Source organism: Danio rerio, chromosome 8, assembly GCF_052040795.2.
Source record: "Danio rerio strain M-AB ecotype USA chromosome 8, GRCz13ab, whole genome shotgun sequence".
Lineage (NCBI taxonomy): Eukaryota > Metazoa > Chordata > Actinopteri > Cypriniformes > Danionidae > Danio > Danio rerio.
This window is the reverse complement of record NC_141028.1, coordinates 56,196,907-56,217,071: the sequence shown is the minus strand read 5'-3', so window position 1 is coordinate 56,217,071 and position 20,165 is coordinate 56,196,907. Positions and strand designations below refer to the sequence as shown.

Sequence of the window (20,165 nt, the reverse complement as noted above, 5' to 3'; positions counted from 1 at the left end):
CCAAAAATTAATAATTTAGCAAATTGTGACGTGGCTTTTTTGTTGATTCTGGCTTGTTGATTTTCTCATGTTGTCACACAAGGAAGCAGTGTGTTTGAGGTTTTCCTTAAATACTAGTCTACAGTTGTGCCTCCAATTAACTCTGGATGCTCAAATGTTGTCAATTAGCCAATTCAAAACATCATCATCTGAGCTTTTTCAGAGGCAGAATAATCTTATTGTATGTAAACTTGACTTTCAAGAAAAGTTATAACAATTTCTCAAACAATATCTCTCATTATTCTGCTATTAAGCATAACAGAAACGAAAGTGATAATCCTAACTTACCTAAAAGAGAAAAAGTTTAGTCACATTAACATCTGACCTTTTTTTAAATGGTCATGTGTCTTTTTATACATTCATTCATTCATTTTCTTGTCGGCTTAGTCCCTTTATTAATCCGGGGTCGCCACAGCGGAATGAACCGCCAACTTATCCAGCAAGTTTTTACGCAGCGGATACCCTTCCAGCCGCAACCCATCTTTGGGAAACATTTTTATACAGTATATGTAAACTTCTGCTTTCAACTGTAATTGTTTTTTTTTCTGAAACAGTAAATACAACAATATTATGAACGAGGAAATTTTGACTTGCTTATTCATCATTTTGGCTTTAGTCATTATTTAAGACGCTTATAGTTATAACTTTTCATCTCAAAATTTGGACTAGTCATGATTTTAATATATTCATCTTGAAATGTCAACTTGATTTCCACTCCCTGCCTGAAATAATTTTCATCTGCTGCATAGTATGGATAATTTTGTTCTTGTTGAATTCTCTAATGCAGTGTTTTTGCTCTAGGTGGTGTTTAAGGAAGTGGAGAAAAGGCCTGTCGTGAGTGAGGATCTGTCTATTCGTCAGCTGACCGTGGATAATGCTCTATTCAGCACACAGAGCAAGTGTAAGTTTCATCAATCTTGTGTGTACAGTCTTGGTAGGTAAACAATGTGAGTAATGTGAGGAGGGTGTCTGTGGTGTGTGTTGGCACTAATATTACCTGCTATGCAGACAGCACTGTCTCCGCGGCAGCCGTAGATTTGACTCGCTGGCAGGTCATTAAGAATGATAAAGAACCGTTTCTATTGCTGGACTATTGACAGAGGGCTGCAAATGTCACGGCATAAATCTCACCAACATTGTTATGGAGATCTCATGTTAAACATTCACTGTTTATCTGGATTCAGGATTTATAGTTATGTGTGCTGTATTCTGTAAACTGCGGATTACATTTTTTCCAAATTTTAAATGTTTTAATTTGATTTGATTTGATTTTCCTTTACGACATTAATACATTCATAAATTTTCTTTTTGGCTTAGTCCATTTATTTATCAGAGGTCACCACAGGGGAATGAACCACCAACTTATCTAGCATGTTTTACACAGCGGATGCCCTTTCAGCTGCAACCCAGTACTGGGAAACATCCATACACACTCAGGCCCGTTTACACTAGTGCGTTTTAGTTTTAAAAACAATCCGCGTCCACACTATGCCACCAAAAACGTATATCACGTGACCATTTGCGCACTCTGGGCATAGTATAGTATAAACAGAAAGCATGTGTCTCGCTCTGCATTTGGTTATTGTTAGTCAACAAACGCCGGTTGAACAATGAATGTGATGGCAAAGAAAGCAAGAGAGGTATTTTTGTGGACAGACGACGAGGTCGAGTTTTTATTAAACGTAACAAACGAATAACTGCACAATGGCGCCTAAAACAGACAATAGTGCAAACAAGGCTCCCATTTCTGCGTCCGTGTTGTTGTTTACGGTAAAGGCTGGTCTGCTGTCTTCCGGTAGCGTTAAAGCCATGTGTTATAGTCATGTGATAGGGGCTTGACGAATAAGGGAAGGATACGCAATGACACAAAAGCCCCAATCAGGTAGCGAATCTCAGCAGCCCCGCCTCCATTTTCAGATGTCTCCGTTTTCCCCCATCCACACGGAGACGGAGCAGCAGCGTTTTAGAATGAAAACGGCCTCTCCAGCGTTTCCAAAACACTCGCTCGAAAACTCCGTCGTAGCATGGACGGATGGCGTAACCATAGCAAAACTTATGCGTTTACAAACTAAAACGCATTAACAGGGCCTTATTCACGCACGTACACTACAGCCAATTTAGTGTATTCAATTGACATATAGCACATGTGTTCGGACTGGAAAAACCAGAGCACCTGGAGGAAACCCATGCCAACACTGGGAGAACATGCAAACTCCACATAGAATTGCCAAATGACCCAGCCAGGACTTGAACCAGCGACCTTCTTGCTGTGAGGCAATCGTGCTAACCACTGATCGCATATAATGTTAATGATTACTATTAATAGTTTCTTGTATTTTTAGATGCATGATTTTGAGGAGAAAGATTAAGTGTAAAACTAAGGAATAGTACAAACAGTGCTTTAACTTGACGTGATCATGTATATCATATAACTGTCGCCACTGGCTTGCATAGTTCAGGACTTGTAGAGCTGCGCATCAATGGATTACTCTTCAGTGTTTGGACTCTCAGCAGTGAATATTAAAAACATGCTGAACTGAACTGAACTTAAAGTCTGAAAACTGAACTGACACTTTCAATTCACTATAATCATCTACCTTGTTTCAGATGAGATCACACAACTTCCAGTCCAGGTGCCAGTAGTCAAGCCGGATCCAGAACGTGCCAACCCTAAAATCGGCATCTCTGCTGTGGCTTTCAGTGCTGATAATCGCTACCTCGCTACAAAGAATGGTGAGGATGTGTGCGTGATGTGTGCTTCAAATATTACGAATCTTCCTGTATAAGTTAGTTACCTGTATAAAGTTTACACTACCCGACAGAAGTCCTGTCGTCTATCCAAGTTTTAGGAACACCAAATAATAACTTGACTTCTAGTTGATCATTTGGTATCAGAAGTGGCTTTTATGAAAGGCGAAGGCTTCTAGATTACGCTTATTTACCAAAATAAAATATGACCATACATTGATTTTTAGTTATTTAAGTATGACAGTAAGGTCTGACTTTACTTAGACAAAAGTCTTAGTCCTGCTGCAGTGGAAACAGGATGAATATTGTGTCTGACTCCATCATGAGCTTGGAGGACTGCATCCATACATCTCTGCAGTGACTCAAATCACTGATTAATAAAGTCATCTGGAATGACAAATAAAGTGTTCCTGCAGGACTCCCAGAGTTCATCAAGATCCTTTGGATTCATCTTTAATGCCTCCTCCTTCATCTTACCCAGACATGCTCAATAATGTTCATGTCTGGTGACTGGGCTGGCCTATCCTGGAGCACCTTAACCTTCTTTGTTTTCAGGAACTTTGATATGGAAGCTGAAGTTTGAGAAGGAGCGCTATCCTGCTGAAGAATTTGCCCTCTCCTGTGGTTTGTAATGTAATGGGCAGCACAAATGTCTTGATACCTCAGGCTGTTGATGTTGATATCCACTCTGCAGATCTCTCACACGCCCCCATACTGAATGTAACCCCAAACCATGATTTTTCCTTCACCAAACTTGACTTATTTCTGTGTATATCTTGGGTCCATGGGGGGTCCAGTAGGTCTTCTGCTGTATTTGTGATGATTGGGATGCAGCTCAGCAGATGATTCATGGAAAAATCAACCCTCTTCCACTTTTCCAAATGATCAACTAGAAGTCAAGTTATTATTTGTTGCTCTTACAACTGGGATCCACGACAAGACTTTTGTCAGGCAGTGTGTGTTTATATAATTAGCAAAATTTGTATTCTTGACATGTCTCAAAAATGAGAGTGGTACAGTTTTTTGCCTGTACCACATAATACCTTCATGTTGTCTCAACACAAATCGATTAACTTATTTTTTTATTTATTTTTTAAACACATTTATGTGGATTAAACATAAAACAATTAAGTTTTCATTTTGCACCCCCCCACCTTCAAAAAAAACTCAAGTATTATGTTAATTCAACTCATTTTACATAAGTAGTTTGAACAAGCAGCAACAATTAATTAATCATTTCTATTACTTGTTTAAGATGCTCTTGATATACAGTTGAGGTCAGAATTATTAGCATAATTATTAGTTTTTTATATTCTTTTTTAAATATTTCCCAAATGATGTTTAACAGAGCAAGGAAATTTTCACAGTATGTCTGATAATATTTTTTCTTCTGGAGAAAGTCTTGTTTGTTTTATTTCGGCAAGAATAAAAGCAGTTTTTAATTTTTTAAACACCCTTTTAAGGTTAATATTATTAGCCCCTTTAAGCTATATATTTTTTCGATAGTCCACAGAACAAACCATCATTATACAATAACTTGCCTAATTTCCCTAACCTGCCAAGTTAACCTAATAAAAATAGTTAAACCTTTAAATGTCACTTTAAGATGTATAGAAGTGTCTTGAAAAATATCTAGTCAAATATTATTTACTGTCATCATGACAAAGATTAAATAAATCAGTTATTAGAGATGAGTTATTAAAACTATTATGTTTAGAAATGTGTTGGAAAAATCAGCTCTGTTTAACAGAAATTGGAGAAAAAATAAACAGGCGGGCGAATAATTCTGATTTCTGTACATTACTTCCAGCTGGCAACAGTAGCCACACTACATTCTGCCAATGCCAACCTGCATCGGATGTCCAGTACCATTTGGTGCTCTTCCTTCCTAGGAAATCCCCGAGCATTTAACAGACTCCGTTCTTTTTATTCAGATGTGTTTAGCAGCTGTGCTCATGTTTGTGAGGGTGGTGGTGTTGTTGAGCGGTGTCTCCTCTTTCAGATAACATGCCTCAGAGCCTGTGGGTGTGGGACATGCAGAAGTTCAGTCTGCTGGCTGTCCTGGAACAGACGGCTCCTGTGCGCTGCTTCGTCTGGGACCCACACTTACCTCAACTGGCCCTCTGCACCGGAAACACCAAACTATATATGTGGTCACCAGCTGGCTGCATATCTGTCACTGTTCCAGTGGAAGGTACAGATCTAGTTTCTTGACCAGCACGTGCGAAATATGTATTGTACACGTCACCATTATTCTCAGAAAACCTATTTGTAAAGGTGCTGTCGACTTGAAATTTCACCGGATGTTGGTAAAAACCAAAGAAGGCCATATATGCAAAGAAAACAAAACGAATTAGTTTACAAATGAAGTTATGGGGAGTTTGCATGTTCTCCCTGCCTTCGCGTGGGTTTCCTCCGGGTGCTCCGGTTTCCCCCACAGTCCAAAGACTTGTGGTACAGGTGAATTGGGTAGGCTAAATTGTCCGTAGTGTATGAGTGTGTGTGTGTGGATGTTTCCCAGAGATGGGTTGCGGCTGGAAGGGCATCCGCTGCGTAAAAAAACTTGCTGGATAAGTTGGCGGTTCATTCCGCTGTGGCGACCCCGGATTAATAAAGGGACTAAGCCGACAAGAAAATGAATGAATGAAGTTATGGGTTATGAAATGAAATAACACAGGGGTAAAGCACTGAACACATGAAGAAAGGAAGGTGTAGAAAGGCAGTGAAAACCCAGAAATCTCTCAGTAATTCTTCAGCAACCCTCAGCCCTTCCTCAGTGTAAATGAATATCAGCTGCTTCAGTCCACATTAGCAGGAGGATGAAGATAAAGCCAGGGTGGACATTTCAGCAAGACAATGATCCAAAACACAGCCAAGGAGACTCTCAAATGCTTTCAGAGAAAGAAAATCAAGCTGTAGAATGGCCCAGCCAATCACCTGACTCGAATCCAATAGAAAACACAAAATGAAGCTTATATTTGATAGACGAGACCCACAGAACCATCAAGATTTTTAGTCTGTGGAAAACTCACACCTGAACAAAGCATGTGACTCCATTCTCCATATGAGTGGAGTCTTTAACAGGGTGTCCACGGTGTCTTAAAAAGTATTAAAAGTTGATAAATCCGTTTAGAGAAATTTAAGGCCCTTAAAAAGTCTTTAATGTTGTTACGAGGTATTCAATTTAGCATCATTTTTGATTATACAGTTGTATAATTATAGTTGTATTCTAAAGTTTATATTTGATGTCACGCTGCTTTTTGTACTGCAGCAACCAAGGCAGCACCATTATTTCTGCTGTTCGATTGGCGAAACCTTCTGGATTAACATTTTTATATAGTATACTCTGTTAAAAAAATTCTAATTTTACAGAAAATATCTTTAAATTTTTTACAGTAATTTTTTGTCATTTCAAAATATATTCAAAACTTAGTAAAATGACAAACAATTTCTCTAAATTAACAGTTTGACTTTCATATTAGATACTTTATTATTAAAGACATTAAAGAATTACTGCCAATTTTGTTTTTTATACAGTGAAATTACAGTATTATTTATACAGTATTTTTTCAGTTTTTTAAAATTATATTCAAAAGTCTGTAAAAATGACAAACAATATGTGTAAATTAACAGCTTGACTGTTATTTTATGTACTATAAAGGTTATGACAAATTACAGCAAATTTCCTGTTTTATACAATAAAATTGCAGAATTTTTTACACAGTTTTTTCCAGTTTTTTTTAAGCACATTTAAATTACGTAAAAATTAAAGTAATAAAATGTAATTACTTGCTCTGTAAAAAAAGTCTAGGAAAAATCTTTAAATTAACAGTGTTTTTCTGTAAACATTTTAATAAAAATGTCTGTAGATTTATTATTTTTTGCACTTTATTTCAACAAAGAAAATTTACCGTAATTTTACGGCTTTTGAATCTGAATCTGAAACCGAAAACTCATCTCTCGGTAAATCAACTCAGAGTTTAAACTCTGAGTTGGTTGAACCTCCTTACTGAAACAGGCCCAGGGTGTCCGCTACTCCTTAAAGTCTTAAAGGGTTTTAAATTCTATAGTATAAAAATGAAAGCCTTAATTAGTCTAAAAAGTATTTCAATCTGCATTGCGAAGCACTCAAAAATGCAATCGAACCAACACCGTAAAGAACCTTTGGTTTCCATTATGAAATCTGCTTAAAGGGCACCCATGGTGAAAAATCTACTTTTCAAGCTATTTGGACAAACATATGTGTGTATATAGTGTATAGACCATCATATTGGGGTGATATAAACACACCCAGTCCTTTTTTTTTTCAATTTAACAACATAAAAACGGTGGACTAATTAGAGCGGTTTTTAGACCGACCACACTTTACGTAGGAGTGTGGTCCCCCCGCCCACTAAATTGATTGACAGCTGCGCGCATGTTCCGGTAGTCACGTGTATATGTCAACAAGACCAGGCAGACATACGCAAAGCAACCGGGAATAAAAGGTCTGTTCAGTTCGCTAGGATCAGCAATCATCATCAAATGTGATTAAGAGTAAGTTTCACATGTTTAAAGTGTTTTAAAACAGTTCACGTGTGTAATGAAGTACAGCGATTTACTTCAGCTTTACTTCATCAGCACAGCCGCGTGTCAGAACAATTACTGTATAAAAGAAGACGCTTCAATCCCGGTTTGTGGACGTTAAAATCAGGTTTATTTTGTACAATAACATAACAGATATCCACACAGCAGTGGAGGTTAGCCTGTATCCTGTCACATTTGAGTGCAAAAACAGTGCAAAGCTAAGCGCGCTCTGTCTGTCTGTGTATCTGTGTGTGTTTGTCAGCTGCGGTGTGCGTGTGCGCACGCGTGAACTTTGTAACGATATTGCATGTGACTCATCAATGCAACTTCACAACAAATACTGATTAGTAAAGTTCTTACTGTAGTATTTCTCACAAACGCTGCGTGAGACCTTCTTCCTTTAAGTCTGTCTGTTGTCTGACGCAGCCAAGGGAGGAGATTAAAGCACGAGGGAAGGCACGTAGAAACAGTGAGTGGGGAAGGCGCAGTACGACAAAACCACCCCCTGGTGGAAATGTGTATAAAACAGCATCTTGTAAAAGGTATAATAAAAAATCTGATGGGTGTTTAGAGTTGAAACTTTATATACACATTCTAGAGACGCAATAGACTCATATTAAATCTGAAAAAAGGGGTAACCTAGGTGCCCTTTAGATGTCTTCGTCTATTATCACACAGAACAACATAGGCAGAACTAAAGTCCATTTATAGTCTTTGGCAGAACCCAATAAAATAGACGCTCACAGGGAGTTTGTTTACATGATTGACGTTCGCTGGGATTTCGCTTGTGTGAATGGAGTTACTGAGGATTTTATTCTAAAATAGCTTATAACTGGTGCGTCAACCCGTACATTAACAAATGAAAAACTAGACATAATCTACAATAGGATATAATATAGGCGGTTCATTCCACTGTGGCGACCCCTGATTAATAAAGGGGCTAAGCCAAAAAAGAAAATGAGTGAATGAAGATATAATATGTCTACTAAAAAATATGACTTTACAAACTGTATTGTACATAAATCCCAAACATTTACATATTATTCAATAATATTACTGAGATATATATAATAATGTGTTAAAATATATATTTATTCAGTTGTTATAAGCAATAGACTCAATACTGAGCAAAACTGGGTTAATCTTCGGAAATCTGCATGTTCATGCGCGCAGATATCGTCATCTCTTCATACTGGCCGGAATTGAAATATCAGTGCATATCTGATCAAGCTGCCAATATTTAATACTGTAAGCCAGTGATTCCCAAACCTGTTCCTGATGGCACATCAACAGTACACGTTCAACCTCTTCCTATTCAAACACTGAATCAACTCACCCGAACATTAGAAGAGACTCTAAAACCTCAAATGAATGGGTCAGATGAGGGAGACATCCAAAATACGTACTGCTGGTGTGCCTTTAGGAACAGGGTTGGGAAACACTCCTATAAGTAAACTACACTCATTAGCCACTTTATTAGGTACACCTGTCTTACTGCTCGTTGGACAGCAAATTTCTAATCATGCTCAAGACGATCTGCTGAAGTTCAAACCGAGCATAATAATAGGGAAGAAAGGGGATTTTAAGTGACTTTGAATGTGGCATGGTTGTTGGTGTCAAACGGGCTGGTCTGAGCATTTCAGAAACTGCTGATCTACTGGGATTTTCACGCACAACCATATCTAGGGTTTACAGAGAATGGTCTGAAAGAGAGGAAATATCCAGTGAGCGGCAGTTCTGTGGGCACAAATGCCTTGTCGATGTTAGAGGAGAATGGCCAGACTGGTTCCAGCTGATAGATGGGCAGATGGGCTACAGCAGCAGGAGAGCACACCGGCTGCCACCCCTGTCAGCTAAGAACAGGAAACTGAGGCTACATTTCTACAATAGGATTCTTCCCCATTCTACCTAAGAGGTGTTTCAAAGACGGCCGCTGAGTGCAATGACTTGCCTTAAAGAGACTTTGGTATATCATATTTGAACTACTAAATATACAGTCAAGTTTTGACTATGTGGCTGTTTTGAAACCAGTTTTAGAAATGGCATTACCCAATAAACCACACAGGAAGCTGATTGCCAACAGGAAGTTGACTGTGTTTGTTTATGTGTGTTTTCTCCAGGTTTTCAGGTGCAGTCTCTGTTCTGGCACTGCACTGGCAGTTCACTCGTCCTGCTGTCCAAAGATCAGCTCTGTCTGTGTTACACTGATGCTGAAGAGCAGAAATAACCCAAAACACTTTGATTCTGCAATACACCGTCAGAGAATGAGGAAGCCACAAATATACCTCAGCACTTTAGTAGACTTCAGGTACGATGTTTATTGTTTCATCTCAAACACGAACTGCAGATTGTCAGTAAAGCACATGGAATAATGAGTACGTTTACTCAGTTCTGTGGTGTTATAAGCAGAGCAATAGTCAGTGGATGTTTATGAGCGGTGTGTGTTTCTGCTACACCACATAATGTAGTGTGAATGAACTGACGGCCTTACAAGCCAAATATCTGTCCCTGGTGCTCTATGAAGGACCAAATATGACACACACATAAGATGAGTGACTTTAGATTGGCTTGTAGCTGGGTTTTTGACATGAATGTGACTGGATGTGAATGGAAGACGTTTTGCTTCTGTTTGCATTTCGTGTTTCATGATTAGATTTATTTTTGATAAAAGTAGAGCCGTTTGTAATAAAGTTTTGTACACTGATGTGTCTAATTTTCATTTGTATGTGTGCGCATCGATTAACATTTGACATTCTTAAAACGTTTGATTCAGTTCTGTGAAATATTATTCTTTGAAGTAACCAGTTTCTATTTAAATATATCTTAAGCCGCATCCCAATTCGCGTACTATCCGTTCTAAAAGAATATACGAAATTAGAATTGGTATGACCCAAACTGTATGTTGAAAAGAGCGTGTCAAGTGTTTCCAGGTGGTCTACTATTTCCGGTAGAAATTAGAAGTGTAGAACTATTCATTCTCCAAACAAAGACTGTAAAAAAAATAGGCTGCGACTACACAGTAAGTACTACATTTGAATTAAAAATTTCTACACAGCCGTTAGAAATTTTCTATATAGTATAAAAATAAGTACAGCGTGGGCCATTTATATGGATACTTCTTAATAAAATGGGAATGGTTGGTGATATTAGCGTCCTGTTTGTGGCACATTAGTATATGTGAGGGGGCAAACTTTTCAAGATGGGTGGTGGCCATGGTGGCCATTTTGAAGTCGGCCATCTTGGATCTAACGTTTGTTTTTTCAATAGTAAGAGGGTCATTTGACACATCAAACTTATTGGGAATTTCAGAAGAAACACAATGGTGTGCTTGATTTTAACGTAACTTTCTTTCATGAGTTATTTACAAGTTTCTGACCACTTATAAAATGTGTTCAATGTGCTGCCCATTGTGTTGGATTGTTAATGCAACCCTCTTCTCCCACTCTTCACACACTGAGAGCAACACCGCAGGAGAAATGCCAGCACAGGCTTCCAGTATCCGTAGTTTCAGGTGCTGCACGTCTTCCGAATTTTCCACATATAGAGATAATCGGAACTCCACACAGCTCCCGGACTGCTCCCTATTGGAAATGAATGACTTCCGGTCTGTCATGTGCAGTGGAAAGGAGGCTTTAGAGAGAGATTAAACGCATTAAAATATCCAAATTATTTCTAACTTTTGACCGGTTTTAATTAAACATTTTTAAAATGTTTAATCAAGGCATGTTTTAAATAATGACTGTTTGCAAATTCAGCATATTGCATTGTTTTTTAAATAAAAGACGCAACAAATGAAATGCGTTAAAAGAACAGTCGTTTAATTAAAGCATGTTTTTAAATGACATAAATTATTACGAGAAACAAACAAATATCAGTGTGATCGCGGGTAAATCCAGATCCATTTGAAACAAAAACCTGAATTGGAAGAGTTCAGAGTTTAATTGGCTTGAGTTCGCTAATGGATTAATTAGAAATGGATTAATGAATATATAAATAAATCTAGAGCAGAGGAGAAGTGTAAACATTTTGGTGAATTGGTCATCTGTGAACAACAAATTAAACATCAAAGCAGTTGCAGGCAGAAATCTTCATGCACAACGTTACAATAAAACAGACATAGAAAACACACTGACGTCTGTTAAAAGGGATAGTTCACACTCCTCAGTGCTACTCCAGGGTATCTGCTGGCTCTGAAAAAGTCTTAATGTCTAAAATTTAAAAAACAAAATACGACTTAAGTCTTAAATCCACTGAAATACTGTCTTGTAGGTCTTAAATCATTTTAAACAGGTCTTAATTTTGTTTTGTCCAGCTTAAGCTACTCAATTGGGCCGACAACCATATAATCATCAATAATACACCTCAAGAAAACCTCATTTTTTATTTTTAGGTTTTGTTTATTCCAATGAGAGACAGTCACAACAGCTTTTAGACATTTTTACAGCCGAATCGCCAAATTAAATTCCCTAATCAGAAAAAAAACTAAAAATCACTACAAGATTTCTAATAATAATACCAGGCCATTCGAAAAAATCGTAAGTCTAAAGGCCCGTTCCCACAGAGATGTTTTTTGCTCGCGTTTTCCGTCAACGTTTAACGCCTCGTGACTATATAAAGGGTGCAAATGCGATCGTACACACCAACACGCAAAACGGCAGGAGCAAAAGCGTCATTAAAAAAAAAAAAACCTCATGCTCGCTTTTTAGTTTTGAAGCGCCGCAATAAAACCTTCTCCACCAATCAGATCAGCACTTTTGTTCATGTGTACGAAGCTGCTGAAGTTATAGTAAACAGCACATGGAGGCGCTCAAGCACAAAACAGTCAATGCGAGCGCACATTATAGAAGATGCCCAGAGGCGATATGAACGTGCAGCTGCTTATTTGTCTGACCAAAATAATCATCTCTTCATCGCTAGAGCTGGAGCTGCTTCCTGAACCATCTATGCTTGTTCGAGTCACCAGAAACTTTAACAAAAAGCGTGTGAACTTCCTCTTCTCCTATTCTTCTGTGTTACAAGCGGATGTCAGAAGCTTAAATTTGTGCAGCGCCATCTAACGTCAAGGAGTGATTTTGCATACTCTTCAGCTTAACGCCAGAGAAAATCGCTTGGGCTTGAATGCGGAAAAATGTCTCATAAAACGCTGATGATAAACGCAAATAAAAAGCGCCCCGGTGTGTACGAGTCTAAAATTTCATTCTTAATGGTCTTAAAAAGTCTTAAATTTGACTTGATGACACCCTGTACTCACTCAAGGGCTTCTAAATGTTTCTGAATTTCTTTGTGTTTGGTTGGGTTAATTCTGAAAATGTTGGGGGAAAAAAGCAGTCATTCAGGAACAAAAGAAAATACTCAACTGCTGTTTTTCCCCAACATTCTTAATAGTATCTTCTTTTGTGTTCAACCAAAAAAACAAAAAAAAAGAGGGTGATGGGTATATAAAGACAGAATTTTTAGCCAAACTATCCCTTATAACAAAACAAACGGCAACATTTCAACAAAGACACCACTATTTCTCAATGCATAGCAAAAAATGAACAGAAACAGGCCAACAAAAGTGCATCTCGTGTTAAAAAAACACTTGAAAGTCTCTGAACCCGTAAAGCGCTCAACAGCAGGAAAAACCCATCGATTAAGCCAATCTGTTGACCATCACCTGAGGAATAACAGCATTTCTTCTAATTCTTCATTTTAGCTTTAAGTATTGTCGTAGCGTTCGCTATCATCTACATTTTGTGTAGATTAAGGAAGATACAAACAACTGAAAAGCACACAAACATGAGGAGAACATAATAATAATGCACAATTAACAGCAGATCTACCAGATAAGACCTGAAAGTCGCTTTTGAAAACGTTCGAGGTTACAGAAGTAACCCTTCGTTCCCCGAGGAGGGGAACGGAAGTGCCATGAATGGGAGGATTCGGATCAGAAGCCGCTTATCTGGAGAGTATTGAACGGGCCAATGAATGAAATTAATTGGCAGCGTAAGCTTGCGCAGGTGTGCGACATCTGCAATCATCTCAGCATATAAGCACACCTGAAGCCAGCAGACGCCATCCTTTTAAGCTGAAGAGACTTTCAAACAGCTAAGGGACAGTCATTATGGCGACGGAATATGGCACTTCCGTTCCCCTCCTCGGGGAACGAAGGGTTACTTCTGTAACCTCGAACGTTCCCCTTCGGTTGGGGAACTTCAGTGCCATGAATGGGAGAATATGGAAAGCGCCATAATGACTGCACCTTACCAACACCCCCGATGAGGAGATAGTCAAGCAAGCGTGACGCACCCACATCATGGGGGGCGCGGTCCTCCAACGTGTCCCTGGCCCTAATTTATCCTACTTCAACAGAAGTTTTACGGATTTAGATATATTTTTTGGGAAGTCGTGAGCATCTAGATAATTCTAGGAAATACGACAGTACGTTGGGAAGCGTGCAATCCCGATAGGGAGGACGCTGCGGAGGCCATCCGTTACCCAAGGGGGGGATAGATGGCAGAATTTACCTATGGACTAGCCCTAAAAAGGGGGAGTACGCATAGCAAAGAGTGGTTAGCGGAGAGGGAAGACACGGGTCCGCCCGGGGGGGGACTTAACCGTGGCGGAATAAGCATATGGGATCGCCTAGTGGGGATCACGCATAGCAGGCACCTACACCCAAAACGCGGGCTGACCAGCGGGCAGACCTACAACGTAGTGGGCCAGCAAGTGACTCCTCCGCTGAGTCAGTGCTGGGGGCCACGGAGGAATCTGCAGGGCTCACCTGACGGGGAACTTTACTGACAGATAAAAAAGGCGCACGTACCTCCGTGTTAGGGAGAATGGCGCAGCAAGCGTGTTTCAACACCCTACCGAGTTGTCTCCTCAATCACCAAAGGGTTACCTAATACCCTTGAGGAAACCGGCTCCACTCGCAGATTGTAAAACCTTGCAAATGTGTTGGGTGTCGCCCAGCCCGCAGCTCTACAGATGTCTGTTAGAGAGGCGCCGCGTGCATGCGCCCAAGAGGATGCAACGCTCCGAGTGGAGTGTGCACGTACTCCCGGGGGACACGGCTGACCTCGACTCGAATAAGCGAGTGAAATGGCATCCACAATCCAGTGGGATAATCTTTGTTTCGATACGGCACTTCCCTGCTGCCGACCGCCATAACAGACAAAGAGCTGCTCAGATGATCTAAAATTCTGAGTACGGTCCACATAAATGCGCAGAGCGCGAACTGGACAAAGTAAAGAAAGGGCTGGGTCTGCCTCCTCCGGGGGCAGCGCTTGCAGGTTCACTACCTGATCTCTAAAGGGGGTGGTAGGAACCTTGGGCACATAACCGGGGCGGGGTCTCAGGATAACGTGAGAGTAATCCGGCCCGAATTCCAGGCACGAGTCACTGACCGAAAATGCCTCCAGGTCCCCGACCCTCTTGATGGAGGCCAACGCAACCAGCAGAGCTGTCTTCAGGGACAGAAATCTTAGAGATACTGATTCGAGTGGCTCAAAGGGATCGGATCGCAGACTCGTGAGAACGAGGGCGAGATCCCAAGAGGGCATGAGAGGGGGGCGAGATGGATTAATTCGCCTAGCACCCCTAAGGAACTGGATGACCAGGTTATGCTTTCCCACGGTGCCGCCAGCTACCGCGCTATGATAAGCGGAGATGGCGGCCACGTAAACCTTGAGAGTGGAGGGCGACAGCCTGCTGTCCAACTTCTCTTGAAGGAAAGAGAGCACAACACTAATCTGGCAATTTCGGGGGTCTTCTCTGCGAGAGACGCACCATTCAGTGAATAGACTCCACTTCAGGGCGTAGGCGCGCCTCGTGGAGGGGGCTCTAGCCTGAGTGATGGTATTAACCACCGCAGTCGGTAGGTTACCTAAGTCTTCCTCGCGTCTAGGGACCACACGTGGAGGTTCCAAAGATCGGGGCGAGGGTGCCAGATGGTGCCCTGTCCCTGAGAGAGTAGGTCCTCTCTCAAAGGGATCCGCCAGGGGAGGGCCGTCGCGAGGAGTGAGAGCTCTGATATCCAGGTCCGGTTGGGCCAAAGGGGCGCAACTAGCAGAACCTGTTCCTCGTCCTCCCTGACCTTGCACAGAAACTGCGCGAGCAGGCTCACTGGGGGAAACGCATACTTGCGCATGCCCCGAGGCCAGCTGTGGGCCAGTGCATCCGTGCCGAGAGAGCCCTCGGTCAGGGAAAAAAACAACTGGCAGTGAGCGTTCTCGGGGGAAGCAAACAGATCGATCTGGGCCTCCCCGAATCGCGCCCATATCAGCTGAACAGACTCGGGGTGGAGTCTCCATTCTCCAGGGCGTAACAGCTGTCGTGAGAGCGCATCGGCTGCACGATTGAGCGTGCCTGGGACGTGAATGGCGCGCAGCGATTTCAGCCGCGGGTGACTCCAGAGGAGCAGACGGCGGGCGAGCTGAGACATGCGGCGAGAGCGCATACCCCCCATGCGGTTGATATACGCCGCCGCCGCCGTACTGTCCGTCCTGACCAGCACGTGTTGCCGCTCCAGCACCGGTAAAAAGCGGTGGAGAGCGAGGAACACTGCCAACAGCTCTAGGCGATTGATATGCCAATGCAGCTGGGCACCCTTCCAGAGGCCCGCAGCCGCATGCCCGCGACACACGGCCCCCCAACCCGTGTTGGAAGCGTCTGTTGAAACAACAACATGGCTGGACGCCTGTCCTAGAGGCACACCGGCCTGTAGGAACGAGGGGTCGTTCCAAGGGCTGAGGGCGCGGCGACACAGCGCAGTAACCGAGACCCGGTGTGTGCCCGCGTGCCATGCGCGTCTGGGGACCCGATCGTGAAGCCAGTGCTGAAGTGGTCTCATATGGAGCAACCCGAGCGGCGTGACGGCGGCTGCGGATGCCATATGCCCCAGGAGCCTCTGAAAGAACTTCAGTGGGACCACTAGTTTGCTGTCGAGCTCCCTCAGACAGTTCAGCAACAGGCGAGCGCGTTCCTCGGAGAGGTGCGCTACCATGGTGATCGAGTCCAGCTCCATCCCGAGAAAAGAAATCCTCTGCACGGGGGCGAGTTTGCTCTTTTCTCGGTTGACCTGAAGCCCCAGTAGGCGGAGATGCCGAAGCACCTCGTCCCTGTGCATAATCAATTGCTCCCGCGAGTGGGCTAAAATCAGCCAGTCGTCGAGATAATTGAGCATGCGAATGCCCGCGAGCCGAAGGGGCGCTAGGGCACCCTCCGCGAGTTTGGTGAAGACCCGCGGAGACAGAGAGAGCCCGAAGGGGAGGACCTTGTACTGCCACGCTCGACCCTCGAACGCAAACCGCAGAAATTGGCGGTGGCGTGGAAGAATGGAGACATGGAAATACGCGTCCTTCAGGTCTATGGCTGCAAACCAATCCCGAGGACGAACGCATTGGAGAATGCGCCTCTGCGTGAGCATTCTGAACGGCAGCTTGTGCAGACAGCGGTTCAAAACGCGCAGATCTAGGATTGGCCGTGACCCACCGCTCTTTTTGGGTACGATGAAGTATGGGCTGTAAAACCCACTCTCCATCTCGGCTGGAGGAACCGGCTCGATTGCACCCTTCGCCAGGAGGGCAGCAATCTCCTCTCGCAAGACAGGGGCGGACAGGGGGTTGACCCTGGAGAAATACACGCCCGTAAACTTGGGGGGCCGTTTCGCGAACTGAATCGCGTAACCGAGTCTGATTGTGCGTATGAGCCACCGCGAGGGGCTGGCCCGCGCTAACCGGGCAGGCAGAGCCCTCGCTAATGGAGTCATCGCTACAATCGCTGACGTACCAGCGGTGGGGCAGCGCGGAGTGGGTGTGCTGATCCGGGAAGCACGAGGGTCCCGCGGAAAAGCTGGAGGAGAGCGATTCGCTCTGGCTCCGCACCCTGACTCCGGAGAGGGGGCTGGAGGGCTGAGGGAAGGGAGACCGTCCCCCCAGCGCTCGTGAGCCACTGGCGAAGCACGTAGAGTCTGCGAGCCGGAAGGCAGCGCGTCCCGGACTGGCAGAACTCATGCAGTCACATCCGGGGAAGGGAAAAAGTGCTCTTTTACTGATGTTTTGGTGGCACTGAAAAGTACCGTTGTTATCGGGGCCCCGCCCTCCAGCGGGGAAAGAGCAAGTTTCCTCTTCTCCGGATGGCCTGTCTCAGGGACGCTTCGCGGTCCGTTTACCGGACTTAACGGCGCCCTGGGCAGGAGGGGCTGCCTGCTTTCGAGGTGAACGCCGCGCCCGCTTGGCCGGAGGCGCAGGCGGGGGCGGGGCAGCACTCGTTGGCGGGCGCCCTCGGCGAGGAACAGCGGAGGTGGATGGCTCGGCGGGCGGAGCGGGCTTACGGCCACGCCGATAGATGACATTGCCCATCGCATCCGACTGCTCTTTCACCGCCTTGAATTCCTGGGTGAATTCACCGACGGTGTCGCCGAACAGGCCAGCCTGGGATATGGGCGAGTCAAGAAAGCGAACTTTGTCAACGTCGCGCATATCGGCCAGGTTTAGCCAGAGGTGGCGTTCCTGAACCACAAGTGTGGACATCGTCCTCCCCAGCGCACACGCGGCGGACTTAGTAGTCCGAAGAGCATAGTCGGTCGCGGTGCGCAGCTCATGTAATAAGCTTGGGTTGGACCCGCCCTCGTGCAGCTCGGCCAGCGCCTGCGCTTGGTAGCGCTGGTAGGTGGCCATCGCGTGCAAAGCAGAAGCAGCCTGGCCCGCAGCCTTATAAGCTCTGGCTCCGAGGGAGGCAGACAACCTACAGGCTTTGGACGGGAGGCGGGGCAAACCCCGCCACGTAGAGGCGCCGCGCGGACAAAGATTGACCGCGATAGCGCGCTCCACTGACGGGATCGCCTCATACCCCCTGGCAGCTCCGCCGTCAAGGGCGGTGAGGGCGGAGGCACTCGCAGCACGGGCAGAGAAAGGTGCCCTCCAGGACTGCGTGAGCCTACTGTGCACTTCCGGGAAGAAGGGGACGAGAGGCTTCGAAGGCTTCGCCTTCTGGTCCTCTACGTAGCACCCATCTAGTCGGTCCGGCCGCGGAGCTGGGGGATAAACCATCTCCAACCCCACGGCCGAAGCAGCCCGGGAAAGCACGGCTAACATGTCCGCTTCAGGATCCGATTTGACAGCGCTCACCTGCCCGGAGGGGGCGAGCGGGTCCGGATCTTCGTCGGACAGTGAAAGCCCACCCTCCGATGCCGCGGAGGACATCTGATCTCCGGTGTCAGCGAGTGTGAGAGCTACCATCTGGTTAGACGGATCACTCTCACCACCCGAAGCTTGGATGGAGCGCCGTGAGGAGCGAGAGGTCCGCGAGCCCGTGGGCGGCGGATTAGCTCCCGCTGAAACCCTCAGATCTGCCCGAGCGCCCGCTGCTTTTTTAGAACAGGAGGCAACTGGGGTGGCTCGCTCTCTTGCGAAAGTTAGCCGCGATCTTAGCTGTGCAACGGTCATGGCATCGCAATGACGACATGAACCGCCCGCGAGCACCGCATTAACATGCTGGACCCCCAAACATGCAATGCAGTGATCGTGTCCATCATCCGGAGACAGGAAACCCCCGCATCCAGAAACGCACAGTCGGAGCGCCATCCTGAAAAGGACGTGCTGCACGACTGTGTTGCTCTTTTAGGAAAGTTGCAACTATACGCACCGCTCTGGAGGACCGGACCCAAAGAACCGCAGGCAAGGGAGTAACCCAGCTCGACCGTCTGCCACCGCGAAGACCCACTCTGGACCGGGAGACACACTCGTTCGCTCTGAAGTGCTGATCAGCAAGAGGAACCCTCATCGACTCACTCAGAAAGGATCTGAAGCGAAAAGGATGGCGTCTGCTGGCTTCAGGTGTGCTTATATGCTGAGATGATTGCAGATGTCGCACACCTGCGCAAGCTTACGCTGCCAATTAATTTCATTCATTGGCCCGTTCAATACTCTCCAGATAAGCGGCTTCTGATCCGAATCCTCCCATTCATGGCACTGAAGTTCCCCAACCGAAGGGGAACTGCAGGCACGTGGACCGTAAACGCAATGTCAACATTAAATGTAAATGTCAGGCAGTTGTGTTCATGTGGACACTTGACAAACACACTCGTTTCGACTTATTTTATTTTTTTATTATGTTTTAGGGGTTTTTACCCCTTTATTGGGATAGGATAGTGGAGGACAGACAGGAAAGTATTAGGACCAGAGAGAGGGGAAGGGTCGGCATAGGACCTCGAGCCGGGAATCGAACTCGGGTCGCCGTGAGCACCATGGTGCTATATGTCGGCGCGCCTAACCACTAGGCTATTGGCACCGACGTTATGACTTATTTTAAAGTGGATTATAGAGTTTGGAAAAGCATATTTTGTTCGGTAAGTAACCTTACGCTGATCAATTCTCATTTTGAAAGTGTGTTAGGGATGGTAATAATCGATAATGGTTTTATTTGAATAAATTAGGTTGTCTAGGTTGATTTAATGTAGCAATGTTCAGATTTATTGTTACAGTAATGAGTACTTGAATCATTCACTTTACCATTGCAGAACTGGTATTCATTGTCTTAGTGCAAACGTTCTGAAAGCTCGTTTTTGCATGGGAATATGCAGGGCTTGACGTTAACTGTTTTGATCACCAGCCACTGTGACTTGTAGTTTTCCAGCATTACTAGCCACTCGCCGTTTTCACTAGCCACAATTTTGCTGTCGGGAAAATATATTTTACATGCATAAATTTGACTTTGGCATGCTAAAATGACTTGATTTAGATGTTGTGTTGTCCACATGCCTCCTCATTCATTTCACTTTTTTTGTATTGTGTATGACCTTGCTTAATGAGCACGAGCAAATGGGTTGT

The 20,165-nt window shown here is 44.4% G+C and overlaps 1 protein-coding gene and 1 long non-coding RNA gene across 3 annotated transcripts in view; one reads left to right on the top strand and one right to left on the bottom strand.

The window, feature by feature from the left end:
- Positions 1-10,057, top strand: part of wrap73 (WD repeat containing, antisense to TP73) — a 33,669-nt gene extending 23,612 nt beyond the window's left edge. For both annotated transcript variants that reach the window (XM_087262830.1, NM_001328537.1), the window contains 4 exon segments: positions 841-940; positions 2,647-2,772; positions 4,790-4,981; positions 9,474-10,057. In XM_087262830.1, the coding sequence (XP_087118956.1) occupies positions 841-940; positions 2,647-2,772; positions 4,790-4,981; positions 9,474-9,580 (525 nt within the window). In that variant the 3' untranslated portion in view covers positions 9,581-10,057.
- Positions 1-20,165, bottom strand: part of LOC147842870 (uncharacterized) — a 469,436-nt gene that overhangs the window by 299,964 nt on the left and 149,307 nt on the right. The window lies entirely within an intron of this gene.